Below are 16,813 nucleotides of genomic sequence, written 5' to 3' on the forward strand. Positions count from 1 at the left end.
AAAAAAAAAAATCTAAATCTAAAAAATTTAAATGAAAACATTTGGCAGCTGGCCTTCCAAGTCAGTCAAAGGTACATATTATTATAAATTTTTTTGTTTTAACATTCATAAAATGAATAGAATAAGATTTTTTCCCTTTTTTCCAATTTTCTTGTTACTATGCTAGCAATTCACACAAATTGGGTTAAAAAAACTTGTTCATGTTTATTCAAGAGTTTCAGTAAAAAATTAGCCACACAGCAATGTAAGATGCAAAAATAGTCAGTCATACATACAAAGCTCTTTAATATTTCCCACACAATCTCTATATTTACTATCTTAAAACTCAACCTCTTGCTCGCTCAATACAAAGGGTACAATAAATCAAGTATTTATAAGCACATAGTCCTTGAAGTAACTTGTTTTCTAAGATGCTTTGGGATGAATGCAAAACAAAGATTTACATGATATAATAATTTCACTGTTAATGTTTACATTGCAGGTTCTACATTATCTTAGACCTTGGCAAACCCACCGTTGACCACAAAGAGCTTCTTCTGATTTGGCAATGTGTACAGACAACGAGACTGAAATAACAGATATCCTACTGCTGGGCTTCCATGATATAAACTATTATAAAACACCACTTTTTATTCTGTTTCTATCAGTTTACAGTGTAATACTATGTGGAAATATTCTCATTTTCTGTCTGGTGACATTTCATGAAAATCTCCAGATCCCCATGTTTTACTTTCTGAAGCACTTGGGGTTAGCAGATGTTCTGCTTACAACCAGTATCATTCCCATGATGTTACACATCATACTAAATGATGAAATGGTTTTAACTCTAGTTGGATGCATTTGCCAACTTTACATTTTTGGTCTTTCTGGATTCATTCAATGTTTTCTTCTTGCAGTAATGTCTTATGATAGATATCTTGCCATCTGTTACCCACTGCATTATATTTCAATAATGAGCCCTAATGTTTGCCTTCTGCTTGTTGTAGGGTGTTGGTTATTAGTATTTGTTTTTATAACCACTGATATTATTATGGTGTTCCAGTTACAGTTCTGTGGTCTTAATCAGATTGATCACTTTTTCTGTGATTTTGGCCCAGTTGTAGCACTTTCTACTTCAGACACATCGGTATTAACAATGTTTGATTTTATCATTTCAATCCCGATGATGTTTGTTCCATTTATATTCATCATTGGAACCTATGTCTGTATCTTCATAACCATCTTCAGGATGAATTCCATGGTTGGAAGAAGGAAAACATTCTCCACCTGCAGCTCACACCTAACTGTTGTGTGGACATATTATGGGACTCTGATCATAGTTTATATGGGACCATCTGCAGAATACTCTGTAAATATGAAAAAATTCCTATCTCTTTTGTACATTGTAATTGCTCCTTTTATGAATCCCATCATATACAGCTTGAGGAATAAGGAGATCAGAGAAACTCTGAGGAAATATATTAAGATGGCATAAGAACTTGAATGACCTGTATATCCAGCAATGACTTAAAATAAACTACCTAAATGGAAGTGGTTTTTATTTTTTTTTTCCCTGATATAAAAAAATCAGAGCAACATGCAAACAGGAGGGAGGGAGTGGAATTTCTCTGGAAAGTCCATTTAAGGAAACGAGTACTTGGCTTGAGAGTCATACATCAGGGAAGACCCAGGCTCATACCTATTAACCAAACAAGTACTACAATCAAAAATGCAGCCAAAACATCTATCCCCAATCATTAGCAGCTACTTCGATGTGAGACATGTAGGTAATTTCATTATACTTACATGTTTAAGGCTGATCTATGACCATATATACAGTTGTCAAAGGTAAATGCAGTCATACTGGAATTAGAAATACTCACAGATTGGGAGCACTCTCTGTTTCATCTACCACATCACTCTGTGCTACTATATGTTATACAGCCCCTGAAAACCATTGAGAAGAAAAATCTTATAGCATGGAGCACCAGCGTGACAATCAAATAGTTACTTTTTTTAATAAATTGAAATCATGGAGCATGCATATAGTCCAAGACCACACGCATGTTATGTATTAATAAAGTATTTATTTAACTTCCTGCTGGTGCTCCATGTCCAAAGAGGTTCCTTCTGGAATCAGACATTGGGTAGTCAATTTATGCATATAAGGAAATGATTGTGGAAATAACTATCTGGGATAGGATGATATTTTACTTTTGGGTTATCATGTATCTTTTCATTAACCACTCTAACAGGGCAATTGATACATGTATGTAATTCTTTGACAACTCTTAACAGCTTTTATCTTCATTTGCTAATAAATGGCTGTTATAATAGGATTTTGTAGGTTTATGAGTTGGATGTTAATGTTGTCAGATGTAAAACATTCTTTGGCACTTTGAGAGTAGATTTATAAAAGAAAAAAAAAAGAAAGGCAATCATGCAGAACGTTTTGGTTGATCTTCAATATAATATTGATTCAATTGAGCCAAATAGTTATTTAAGATTGTCCATGGCATTGTGAGATTTGGTATTTCAGACCCACAAAAGACTCCGTTGTAGCCTAAAGGTCATATTGACTTGATTTTTTTCAAGTGGAATATCAATATTGATTTGCCTACTTTTGTAGGATGTAAGACTGTTATACAGGTGTGGGATCTGTTATCCTATAGACTCCATTTTAACCAAATAATTCACATATTTAAAAAACTTCAAGTAACTTGTTCTTGAACTAAGATATAATTAATCATCATTAGAGGAAAACATTCCTCTTGGGTCTCAATGTTTAAATGTAGGTGTTTAAACAGTCAAACACAACGTTTTCCCAAACTCCACTGGGTTTATACTCAAAAGCAATCAAATTAGGTAGATGCAGTGCAGTAAAAAAAAAAAATAAAAGAGTGGAGCAATGTGTGGAGACAGTCTTTTAAGTTGTGACCATGTACAATAAAGGCTACCAGTTAATGGTCTCCTCCAGTATAAATATTTAGGGGGTAACTATTAAGCCTGAATCCCTATTCTAATAGTAAGTTGGAGCACTTGGCTGTTCTTGCTACCTAAACTGTCTAACTTATGTTTCTAGAATGACAGAGCTACCTTATTGCTATCTAACACTCATTGACAGGGTCTCTGTTTCAGAAATTCTCCAAATTAGGTTGGTCCTTTAGGGCAGAACTTTGTTGACACCAGGCTCTCCAAAAGACATCCAATCTGTACGGCAGGTGGAGGCCAAAGAGGAAGAGCCAGGATATAACAATCACTGTATCAAAGCTTAACAGGAAATGGTCATACACACACCCTTTACCAGTGGGGCATGAGAACTACAAGTCAAAATACTACAAATAATTTACTTAAAATGCGCTTTTCAACATTTGATCTCACTTTTAGACTATCATTTAAATGAACAAAACACTACAAATTATTTTCAGTGATAAATTTATTTATGAATTGAACACCATTAATAATTAGGAACTGTAATTTAAAATACATGTACTGACAACTATATACTGTAAGTTAGATCCTTTATCACTGAACTCATATTTTAAGTTCCTTTATTTTTACCCTTAACTCTCATTCGTACCAGTATGAACCAAGACTTCTGATCATGCCCAGATACAACCAATTATTTGTCTACCCCACTAACAACATGTTGAATTCTGACAACCAGTCTCCTCTCTCCCAATAGAGGGACTGGTTTCCTAGCTGCTAAATAAATTGAGTTTGCATTCCCATAATCATCACATAACCTGGCAAATCTGTTAGATTGCATAAACCCCAAATCAACCTTCTACAGTTAGAGGAGCAATCTGCAGCATTGAATCTCAAGTTCTGTGTTGCCAACATCTACCAGAGAAGCACCCTCAAACTCTTGTTCCATGTATGCATACATATGGCAAACAGTGTAATGAGTCAGATCATCAGTCTTACGACCACTCAATATCCCGGTTACATGAACACCTAGGGGCAGATGCATCGAATATCGAGGGTCGAATATCGAGGGTTAATTAACCCTCGATATTTGACTGGGAATGAAAATCCTTCGACTTTGAATATTGAAGTCGAAGGATTTTGCGCAAAAAAGTTCGATCGAAGGAATAATCCTTCGATCGAACGATTAAATCCTTCGAAACTAACGATTCGAAGGATTTTAATCCAACGATCGAAGGATTATCCTTGGACCAAAAAAATTTAGCCAAGCCTATGGGGACCTTCCCCATAGGCTAACATTGGTTTCGGTAGCTTTTAGGTGGCGAACTAGGGGGTCGAAGTTTTTTCTTAAAGAGACAGTACTTCTACTATTGAATGGTCGAATAGTCGAACAATTTTTAGTTCGAATCCTTCGATTCGTAGCATAGTCGAAGGTCGAAGTAGCCCATTCGATGGTCGAAGTAGCCCAAAAAACAGTTCGAAATTCAACGTTTTTTTTACTTTGAATCCTTCACTCGAAGTTAATGAATTGGCCCCCTAGTCTAAAAAAAAACAATTTAATGACCTTTAACAAAAGTGAAAAAAGTGCAGGAAAATTATATATACATAAGTCACGCCTAGTCAACACACACATCATATTAACTTACCCATTAAACAAATGTTAACAAACCAGGTAAACCTAACACTAGATGCCATACATGGCTCTCAATGATGACTGATAAAAACTATCCCAGTTTCAGCTAGAAAATGTACAGGATAATCAACAACTGTTTTCCAAAGCAACTCTTTCCAGAGTTAAAAGGACAAGAAATGTGTTGGAGATTGGACACTGCAAATGTGTACATGGATTTTTGGTGGTAGTTGCATCCCAATTTGTCATTTATTGATTCCATGATGGGAATTATGACCTTGATGTTGAAGATGTTTTACCAGTCAACCATTTGCCCTGCAGATGTTTTGCTGCTCAACCCTGGGCCATGATGTTTTTTTTAATTATTTGTCTTCATCTTCTGACTCTTTCCAGCTTTCAAATGAGGATCACTGACCCCATCTAAAAACAAATGCTCTGTAAGGCTACAAATGTATTGTTATTGCTATTTTTTATTGCTCATCTTTCTATTCAGGCCTCTCCTATTCATATTCCAGTCTTTTATTCAAATTAACACATGGTTGCTGGGCCCTAGCAACCAGATGGCTGAAATTACAAACTGGAGAGCTGCTGAATGAAAAGCTAAATAAGTAAAAAAAAACACAAATAATAAAAAACCAATTGCAAATTGTCTCAGAATATCTCTCTCTACATCATACTAACAGTTAATTTAAAGGTGAACAACCCCTTACTAACATAAGTATTCAATTACATTTGCACAATAAATCAGTAGCGATGGGCAAATAAATTCAGTAGGTGAATGTCCCTATTTTCTAATATATTTATTGATTCCATGATGGGAATTATAACCTTGATGTTGAAGATGTTTTACCAGTCAACCATTTGCCCTGCAGATGTTTTGCTGCTCAACCCTGTGCCATGATGTCTTATGTCCTGCAAAATACAAATTCAAGAACAGTAGTTAAAGGAGAAGGAAAGTCAAAAATCAACCTAAGCTTGTTGCCCAAGATGAGTATATATGTTTAACCCCAAGCATTCCCTCATTAGTTTTTCCCTTAATCTTTTTGCTGCAATAGTTTTTAAAAAAAGATTAAACATGTATGTAACAGCCTACCCTGTCTGATGTCCAGAAATCTGCCCAAATAGGGCACACGCATGCGCAGTCGTTACCAGCAGTGCCCTGAGCATGCGCACAAGAGTCTTTTGGCTTCCCTGCGCAGCAATGACGAATTGGTCACATGATGCAGCAGCCGTTCGTTATTGCTGACCTCTGTGCCCCAGCCTCATTCTTTCTCGATCCAGCAGCTTCCCCGTTGCTAGGATACATGGGGAAGCTTTGAAGCTCTTGCGCTCGCTCTGGTTTTAATTAACAGTTTGTCAGCGAGCGAGTGCAGGAGCTGAGGAGGGGGAGTGTTAAACAAGCCAGCCAGCGATCGGGTCTGTCTGACTGAGGTCTGTAGTAATTCATAAAGTAACAGTTACAGCTTGTTACTCCTTGCAGGTGTGGCTCCTTGTTTGCAGTTGAATGCGTTGAGCGCAGGGCGGAAATGATGCACCAATTCGAAAATTGCGGCGCCAAACTTTCAAAAGGGGTGAAACTTCTGAACGCTGGTGCACAGAGGCAGCAGCGATCTCAGCATTTTTACAGTGTTTCAGGAGTGGGCCTGGTGGAAAACATATTGAAGGTGGTTTCGTTTTTTTCGTTTCCTTCTCCTTTAAGATGGAACTTGTAATGCACACCGGGAGTCACAGAAACACTCTATGGATGCCATGTATTTATTACAAACATATGCCTTATTGTGACCTGTATTAAAAAAGGGTACATAGTCTATAAAAAGCATTTCTAGTTCCCCCACCATAACAAAAAGTTTGTCAGCCTGAGCTAATTTCACACATCTTTTCCCTAATCATTGGCTGAGACAGAGTAAGGGATCGTGTCTATCTGTGAGGCACTCTAAGTAAAGAGAGTAAGATTTTACATCTTAAACATTTAAGTCACACTTGTAAAGATCACAAAATATCCTTCATGTTCCTGATGATCAAAAGCATGATGAAGAATCTATAAAAGATTTTCTATATGACCATGTATGGCATACAATGCATTATAAAAAATGATTAAAAATATCTTCAGACAGTCTAGATATTAATCGGAAAGGTGGTATTTTTAACAATAGGGAATGTGAGGAACATCTGATCGATTGTCATGAAGAGCGAAGTTACTCCTGAAGTGTGTTTTCAGATGTTGCCCAAGGGCTTTTATACACAGCATTTTGTGTGCATTTACAAACATGTTACATGCATCTATTGGGTTTATATGCAACAAAGATAAGAAAAACAAATCTCAAATGAGAAAACAAAAAACACCTAAAGCACCATAAAGTTTGGTCAGAACACGATTCCTTAGTAAGGCATTATGTCCTGGACATCACTCAGGATTCTGTTGAGTTGACTTGAAGTGGAATAAATATTTTTTATTCCTTCAATTGTGCGAATCCTTCAATGACACATATGTGAAATATGTTGTGGTCTTATAGAGTTTCATTGCGCCAAGTACGTTGATTCATCATAATTAGTGATGGGCAAATTTATTTGGCAGGCGCAAATTTTCCACAAAAATTTGCTTGCAAAAATTCACCTGCGCTGAAAAAATTAACGCCGGAGTCAGTTTTTTCGTTGCCAGCGACTGTTCAGATGCCAGTGCCAATTTTGATGAATTGTTGCAGGCGTCAAATTCTCTGTTTCATAAATTTTCAGACAGTTTCGCGAATTTCACGGGAAAATCGTGGCGAAGTGAAACGGGACAAATTCGCCTATCACTAATCATAATGCGTTACAAAAAAACAATAAAAGGGATGAGGTTCAATAATGATTCCGTAGTATTTTCTGTAATCACTTGTGTCGACTTTTTGGGAATTTTGGTGAATAACCTAGTGCAGTTAAAAGGATTGTTATTTCCTTGGCTTGATGGGTGTTGGGTCACTTTCGCTCTTCCCATCCGGTGGAAGAGATTAACTATAGATCACAGTTCCTTGGCATCTTTTGCTGGTAAAATAAAATAATAGGTATATATCAACAAGGGCCAGATTTATATAGGCACCTACTGTGCTATGTGCCTAGGGTGGCAGCTTTATTATATAATAATTAATATAATAACTAACACTAGATGCCATACATGGCTCTCAATGATGACTGATGAAAACTATCCCAGTTTCAGCTAGAAAATGTACAGGATAATCAACAACTGTTTTCCAAAGCAACTCTTTCCAGAGTTAAAAGGACAAGAAATGTGTTGGAGATTGGACACTGCAAATGTGTACATGGATTTTTGGTGGTAGTTGCATCCCAATTTGTCATTTATTGATTCCATGATGGGAATTATGACCTTGATGTTGAAGATGTTTTACCAGTCAACCATTTGCCCTGCAGATGTTTTGCTGCTCAACCCTGGGCCATGATGTTTTTTTTAATTATTTGTCTTCATCTTCTGACTCTTTCCAGCTTTCAAATGGGGGTCACTGACCCCACCTAAAAACAAATGTTCTGTAAGGCTACAGAAGTATTGTTATTGCTACTTTTTATTCCTCATCTTTCTATTCAGGCCTCTCCTATTCAAATTCCAGTCTCTTATTCAAATTAACGCATGTTTGTTGGGGTAATATGGACTCTATTACTATATTAATATGGATCCTAGCAATCAGATGGCTGAAATTACAAACTGGAGAGCTGCTGAATAAAAAGCTAAATAACTCAAAAACCACAAATAATAAAAAATGAAAACCAATTGCAAATTGTCTCTCTCTACATCATACTAACAGTTCATTTAAAGGTGAACAACCTCTTACTAACACAAGTATTCAATTACATTTGCACAATAAATCAGTAGCGATGGGCAAATCAATTCGGCAGGTGAATTTCCCTATTTTGCTGCCTGCGAATGTTATTGAAACTGTGGAAAAAATCGTAACCCATCAAAATTATTCGGACTCCTATTGACCTTAATGCATTTGAACAAAATTTTCATGAGATGTTTTTCTTCACTTTCTGCCTTTGGTGGGTTGGTGATTCTCTACAGAATTAATTAAATTCACAGTATTCCTGCTGGATATTATACATTAATGATCTGCATTATATATATATATATATATATATATATATATATATATATATATATATATATATATATATAGTCCTTGCTCTGCGCTTCTGATCTTATAGCTATTGCTCAGAATGTGGATACATGTGGATATAGCCCACAGCTCAGAATGTGGAGAAATTGCTTAAGGTGAGTTATCGCACAATAGCAACTGACTATAATTACAAAAATGCAACAATCCCACATGAAGCCTTGGTGGTTGGCCTGATGTACCACATAATATGTCTGCAGCTCAATACATCTCTCAATGTAAGTAAAAGTAGTGTGATATACAGAGAATGTTACACTGCACTGCAGTCCTTTGGTTAAAGGGATTCTGTCATGATTTGTATGATGTATTTTTTATTTCTAAATGACACTGATACACTGCAAATAATTCACTGTACAATATAAAATGTCATTCCTGAAGCAGCAAGTGTATTTAGTTGTAATATTGGTGTGTAGGTGCATCGGTGCATCTCAGGTTTTTTTTTCTTGAAAAAGAGCCTTGAAGCTCGAAACATGTCGTGTGGTGATTAAAGGACACTTGAGCAGCAGATTTTCTGTGCTTCTTGGTATTATTACCCCTACAAAAATTCTTTTTCAGGTCATTTTGTCTGGTCATGTGCTTTCAGAAAGAGCCAGCACTTTAGGATGGAACTGCTTTCTGGCAGCCTGTTGTTTCTCCTACTCAATGTAACTGAATGTGTCTCAGTGGGACCTGGATTTTACTATTGAGTGTTGTTCTTAGATCTACCAGGCAGCTGTTATCTTGTGTTAGGGAGCTGCTATCTGGTTACCTTCCCATTGTTCTGTTGTTAGGCTGCTGGGGGGTGATATCATTCCAACTTGCAGTACAACAGTAAAGAGTGACTGAAGTTTATCAGAGCACAAGTCACTGGGGGCAGCTGTGAAAATGTCTAGTCCCATGTCATATTTCTAAATTAAATATAAAAAAATCTGTTTGCTCTTTTAAGAAACTGATTTCAGTGCAGATGCGTTTTGAAAAATTGACAGTATCCCTTTAAGGGCCACACCTACACAGTAGAGGTGAAAAGGCAACATTAGCAACATCATTCAGGTCACGTGATGTTCAGGTATATTCAAGGCCATTTCCTAGAGAAGCTTTCTGATCAGGGAACAAGTGGGAATCTCCTGCAGCTTTCTATGACTTTTTTTGCTCAATATGACATTTGCTTAGCTGCATGTCAAGCTCAAGCTAAGGGCACATGTGGCGGATCCTCCACTAAAATACAAATGAAAAAGCTTTTTTTGTTTGTGGGATTTCATGTACAGCTGAGAGACTGGGAAAAGGATTGGCAAGAGAAAACCTGACTGACCATTCTTTTCTTTTTTACATACTGTATATTTATGGTTTTATTGGATCATCCACTATGTGAAACATACAAGAGGAGGTACCACCAAGTTTGCCCTTAGCCTTAAAGTTAGTGAAGGCCTTTACTGTGGAGATTGTATTACTTACCATTAATAGTGTTCTTGTCCGTAGGGTACTGCCTCTCTTGTCTGCTATCCAGAACTCTAGTTTCTCTGGTTGCAGTTTATAATGTAGGCATTACATTAACTATCCAAATACTTTCCTGAAATGGTATTGGAAATCATTAAGCTCACTAGATTGACATCAATTCAGTGTAAGCACCATGTTCCAATGTTAGTTTCTCTGCCCTGTTTGGGAATTACATCTTCTATATATCTATATCATTTAGAAAGGGAATATAAAGGATGCCCAAAATGTGGTTTAAAATTGTAGTAAACTACAGCCATCTTTATGGCTCTGTCCGCTTTATCACAGTCAAGTGAAATAACAATAAACTGTGCTGCAACTTTAATAATACACTTTCATGGTTGTTCTTGTCAAAGCTGTTGGATATTACAGGGGAGTTATCATGAAACTCCGGTAAAAGACATTTAACTAAAAAAATAAAAATGATATAGAAATTATATAAAATAAGTGGCTGTAGTCTTTTCCCAATAACCACCCTTTTGACTTTAAAATCACACATTATCATCATGTCATCCTTTATTTAATGAAGTTTGCAACTGTATTTTATGTGTTATATATTTTTATATAGGGAACTTGAAAAAGATGAACAAGAATCCTAGAACAAAGCAAAGTAATCAGAGGGTCTTGTTCAAAAGTGTGTATGATATAATTATTTTTATGTCATATATAAAATGTAGGACCTTGTTGTCCATGCAGCACCATCTGGATGCCCAGTTCATCATTTTGTCTTTACCCATTACATAGTTTCTTCTTATATTGTGCATCCAATTTAGGCAATGATGGAATGAGGGAAAAAGGCCTGGACTGCTTATCTGTGGATTATGGATTACGGATAAATGCCATAGACAGTCACTATGTGTTGAGCTGGTGGGCCTCTGCGTACATGAAATGCCAGGGCCTATTTGGAATCTTTACTGTAGGAATGTTCCAAGAAATTGTAATCCAAAACATATTGCCTTAAAATAAAAACAAAATACCTTCACTTCCTAGGCTGGACAAAGGAGAATGGGATGCAAAGATAGCCCACCCTGTATTGGAATATTGGCTGTCCTATCCAATGATCACATGGCTCACAAATTAAAACAAAATTAAAAACAATTATTTGTATGCAGGCATAGAGGCACAATTATTCATTTTCAAATTCAAGATTTTTTTAAATTGATCTTTTTTAAACTTTACCAATCAGTAAAACGTAGTCCTGTTAATTTGTGGGTAATAGACATGACTGCAACAAAAATCACAAATCTAATCAGATAAGATCTAAACAGCAACCCTTCAAAGCAGGTCTATCTATGTCAGCAGTGGAAATTTAACTAATCTGTATTTCAGTCTCTTTTGGGAATGATTCCCAGATTAGAAGTCCTGAAAAATGTAAATTTGTTAATCGATATCTAATGCAACACAGTATTATTTAAGCATGCCTTACATTTCATATGTTTTATATTTAAACAGGTATGGCTTGATTTTATTTTACTTCCTATCCAGCTTTCTGGGGAGAGTTCGCATTAGAAAGTTATGTTACTTTGGATTTTTCCACTTTTTATTTTTCCCGACAGAATCTGGGGCACTTTGGGATTTTTGTTTTGAGAGATGAAAATGACAATAAATAATCAAACTGAAATTACAAACATCCTTCTTCTAGGGTTTCAGAACCTTCACAACCTGAGAAGTTTGCTCTTCATTGCCATCCTTATTATTTATATTATATCCATAACAGGAAACATTGTGATCATTTCATTGATATCAACTCATCGTCAATTACATACTCCAATGTACACTTTCCTTGGTCTCCTGTCTTCTTCTGAAATAATATCCACCACAAACATTGTTCCTAACATGCTCGTTGTCATAGCAGCTGATGGAAGCATGTTGCCTTTTACTGCATGTCTGAGCCAGTTTTACATTTTCTCTGCCTTAACCAACACTGAATGTTTTCTTCTTACTGTGATGTCCTATGACCGATACTTGGCCATCTGCCACCCACTGAGATACAATTCCATAATGAACTTTAAGCTCTGCCTGCACTTAATTATTTGGTCATGGGTCTTGGGTTTTATTATAACATTAATAATTCTGGTTAACTTAGTGAGTACAGTGAAGTTTTGTGGACCCAATACCATGAATCATTTCTTCTGTGACTTGGCTCCCATACTTAATCTTTCTTGCTCAGATACTTTCATTGTTGAAATACAAGCTTTGCTGTTCTCTGTTCCTGTCATCATCATGCCTTTTATTTTCATTATTGCCACCTACATATTTATTGCATTTACAATCATGAGAATCACTTCCACTACAGGCAGAAAAAAAACTTTTTCCACATGCAGCTCTCACCTGTCCACTGTCTGTACATATTATGGGACCTTGATTAGTGTTTATTTGGTTCCATCAAAGGAGAACTCACCAAATGTCAAAGTTGTCTCTCTTTTGTATGTTATTGTGACACCGTTGCTCAATCCTATCGTGTATAGCTTCAGAAATCAAGATATTAGGACTGCACTTACCAAATGTATCCATAAGAGCTAATAAGAGTAATGCCAATGAAGAATTACCTTTTACTGAACTTAAAATGCTAATTTTAAGCCAATATCTGAATTTGCTTCTGTCTGACATTTTTTATGTCCAACATCTAATAAAACTTTCAAGTGTTTGTAGCCTTTCCCCAGTATCACACCATGTGTCATTATCATCATCATTATCATCATCATCCTTTATTTAATTGCCTTTGCATCAATATTTTGTTGTGTGTATTTTGGTGTGTTTGATATAATTATTTAATGCCATAGATAAATGTGGGACCTTGTTGCCCCTGCAGCACTTTCAGGACACCCAGTTCCTCATTTTGTCAAAACTCTACTAATTGGCTTATTTGTTCAGAGTTTCTTCTTATATTGTGCACCCAACGAAGTCAATGATGAAAGGAGGAAAACAGGCCCGGACTGGCAATCTGTGAATTCTAGCAAATGCCAGAAGGGCTGCTGTAAGATGCCATAGACATTTACTATTTATTGGGGGGCTGTAGGCCTGTGGTCTTGAAATGCCAGCTCCTATTCTGAATCCCAGTCCCTGCATGGAGGGGAAATATTATTCAAACATTAGTGTCATGCATAGTGGATTACTGGCCAAGAATCAACCCCTACACTCTTGATGTACCTGCATTGCATTGGGCTGAGTGCAGGCACATGGAGAAGATTTCTGCACCAAAATGCATGCTCCAGCATGTCTACCTTGAAATCTGCTCCATGTGCCTGCTCCTAGCCCAATGCAATGGCTTCAGATGCTGGCACTTCAAGAAGCTCTGCTATGTGACACTAGTCTAACACAAAATGGCTCTATACTGAGTCAAATAAAACAAGCAGAGAATGCAAGAATGTGGGCTATAACAGTATAAATTAAAATCTATATATATGACTAGTGGTGCAGTACTTCCTAGGGATCATTTTTAGTGGCTGCTTGCTCTAGAACTGTGGCTCTTGCTCATTGGTATATAAAACTAATATTTCCAGGACAAGAATGTCCTGCCATAGTGTTGATTAATTAATTAATTTGGGGGGGAAAATGCCTTCCTGACTCCAAATTGGCAATGGGACCAGTCCCTGGATCAACTTGTGCTATGAGCTATCTCCTATAACCCTGTATTCCCTCACTTGCTAAACACCATCCAACCCCTTCTTATACCTATCTAATGTATCAGCCTGTACCCCTGATTCACTTCCCAGCTCTCCCTGTAACACCCCTTTCCCTCCTCTATTCTCATTGGCTCCCTCCTGTCTGCTGGGAGGAGCTACTGGTGAATAAAGCATCCGACCCTTCCTTATACCTATCTAATGTATCAGCCTGTACCAATGATTCACTTCCCAGCTCTCCCTGTAACACCCCTTTCCCTCCTCTAATCTCATTGGCTCCCTCCTGTCTGCTGGGAGGAGCTACTGGTGAATAAAGCATCCGACCCTTCCTTATACCTATCTAATGCATCAGCCTGTACCACTGATTCACTTCCCAGCTCACCCTGTAACACCCCTTTCCCTCCTCTAATCTCATTGGCTCCCTCCTGTCTGCTGGGAGGAGCTACTGGTGAATAAAGTATCCAACCCCTTCTTGTACCTATCTAATGTATCAGCCTGTACCACTGATTCAGGGAGAGAATTCCACATCTTCACAGCTCTCACTGTAACAAACCCCTTCCCAATATTTAGGCGGAACCTCTTTTCTTCTAATCAGAATGGGTGACCTTGTGTCAGCTTTAAAGACCTACTGGTAAATAAATCATTAGAGAGATTATTATATGATCCCCTTATATATTTATACATAGTCATCATATCTCCCCTTAAGCGCCTCTTCTCCAGCGTGAACATCCCCAATTTGGCCAGTCTTTCCTCATAGCTAAGATTTTCCCTTTACCAGCTTAGTTGCCCTTCTCTGTCCCCTCTCTAATACAATAATGTCCTGTTTGAGTGATGGAGACCAAAACTGTAGGGCATATTCTAGATGGGGCCTTACCAGTGCTCTATACAGTGGGACCCCCTCCTCCCGTGACTCTCTGCCCCATTTAATACAAGTCAAGACCTTATTTGCCCTTGATGCTGCTGACTGGCATTGCTTGCTACAGACAAGTTTATTATCTACAAGGACTCCAAGCTCCGTCTCCATTATGGATTTGCCTAGTGCAGTCCCATTAAGGGTATAAGTGGATATTGTTACATCCCAGGTGCAGGACTTTACATTCATCAACATTGAATCTCATTTGCCACTTAGCTGGCCAGATTGCCAGTTTGTCAAGATCGTGTTTAGTGATGGGTGAATTTGTGCCGTTTTGCTTCGCAGAAAAATTCGCGAATTCCCCGCGAAATTCGCGAAACGGAGAAAAATACGCAAAACTTTTTTGACGCCGGCCAATTTTCGTCAGCAAATTTCGCGGGCATTTGGCGAATTTATTCGCTGGCAGCGAATCACACACATTCACTGTGAATTCGCGCCTGGCAAATAAATTCGCCCAATCACTAATCGTGTTGCAAGTGCCACATCCTGGATGGTATTAATTGGGCTGGATAGTTTTGTATCATCTGCAAACACTGATACATTACTTACAACACCCTCCCCTAAGTCATTAATGAACAAGTTAAATAAAAGTGGACCCAATACTGAGCCCTGAGGGACCCCACTAAGAACCTTACTCCAAGTAGAGAATGTACCATTAACAACCACCCTCTGTACCCGATCCTGTAGCCAGTTTCCTATCCATGTGCAAACGACTTCATTAAGCCCAACAGACCTTAGTTTAGAAAGCAATCGTTTGTGGGGCACAGTATCAAACGCTTTGGCAAAATCCAAATAGATCTACTGCCCCTCCACTGTCCAGAATCTTACTTACCTCATCATAAAAAGCAATCAAATTTGTCTGACATGACCTATCCTTCATAAAGCCATGCTGATTGTTGCTCATAATGCCATTCACTAGGACAGCATTTTGAATGTGATCCCTTAACAAGCCATCAAATAATTTGCCCACCACAGATGTCAAGCTTACTGGCCTATAATTGCCAGGCTGAGATTGTTATCCCCATTTAAATATTGGAACATCAGCTTTTTTCCAATCCATAGGCACCATACCAGATGAAAGCGAATCTGAGAAAATCAGAAATAGGGGCTGGTCTAAAACTGAACTAAGCTCTCTTAGAACCCGGGGGTGTATGCCATCAGGCCCTGGAGCCTTGTTTACATTAATTTTTATTAACCTTTTGCCTGCCAAGCACGTACGCTGTACGTTCTGGCAGGCAAGGGCTTTAACTGCCAAGCACGTACATTGTACGTTCTTGCAGTTTAACATGCTGTACTCTGCATCTGCGGCTTTAGCCGCCTCTGCAGAGACTTAGCAGTGCTGACATCCCCCTGGGCAATAAGGCTGGGGGGCTGTCATGTCGGTCCTGCAACAGGATTGTTGCAGGATCGACCTAAAATCGCAGAAAGAAGCAACTTACCAGCTCCTCCATCTTCCTTCTGCTCTCTGCTTCTCTGGCGACGCCCACGCACTTCCTGGCTGCAGTGACTCATCACACACGCTGCTGAAAGAGGATTAGACTCTCTCCCCTGCTCCAGCAAAGGTAAGTGGACTTTATTTGATAAATTACACACTACATACACACTACACTACATTGTATAGATCTGTACACAGTTACACAATCATTTTAGTAAAGATTTTTTTTTTTTTTTTTTTTGGAAAGTTATGTACACTTATTTGCACTTATTTCACACTTATATACACACTGTCACACCACTTTTAGAAGTGTATACACATGTATACACAAAAAACTCACAAAGAGGGATTTTTTTTTTTTACTTTTTCATTTTACTAATTTGTGTTTTTTTACCCCTAAAAACCATTTATTTTGGCAGCATGACTATTGGGTAATCGATTGTGGCCACTAATTATGCTGTTGGATCAGTAATTTTGTTATTTCATTGATTTACACAATTTTTGTGGTTTTATTGCAATTTTATCCCTGCATTATTTTTCCTTATATATCTTTAGTATAGTTTTGCTGTTTGGTGCTTTGGTATAGAATGATAGATTTTACTTTGTTTGATCCGTCAGAATATGTACTTTCCAAAAATGTATGCTGTTCTGGGGGCTTTTTACAGTTTGGGG

General features: G+C 37.7%; 2 protein-coding genes across 2 annotated transcripts; both read left to right on the forward strand.

Annotated features, from left to right (window-relative positions):
• Positions 1–547: 547 nt before the first annotated feature.
• On the forward strand, positions 548–1,474 carry LOC108710665 (olfactory receptor 11A1). The gene has a single exon (XM_018251780.2). It carries the CDS (start codon positions 548–550, stop codon positions 1,472–1,474), a length of 927 nt encoding a protein of 308 aa, XP_018107269.1.
• A 10,292-nt stretch (positions 1,475–11,766) lies between these two features.
• Positions 11,767–12,693, forward strand: LOC108710495 (olfactory receptor 11L1). The gene has a single exon (XM_018251629.1). It carries the CDS (start codon positions 11,767–11,769, stop codon positions 12,691–12,693), a length of 927 nt encoding a protein of 308 aa, XP_018107118.1.
• The last annotated feature ends 4,120 nt before the right edge of the window (positions 12,694–16,813 follow it).

Source organism: Xenopus laevis, chromosome 3L (genome assembly GCF_017654675.1).
Source record: "Xenopus laevis strain J_2021 chromosome 3L, Xenopus_laevis_v10.1, whole genome shotgun sequence".
In the NCBI taxonomy this organism is placed as follows: domain Eukaryota; kingdom Metazoa; phylum Chordata; class Amphibia; order Anura; family Pipidae; genus Xenopus; species Xenopus laevis.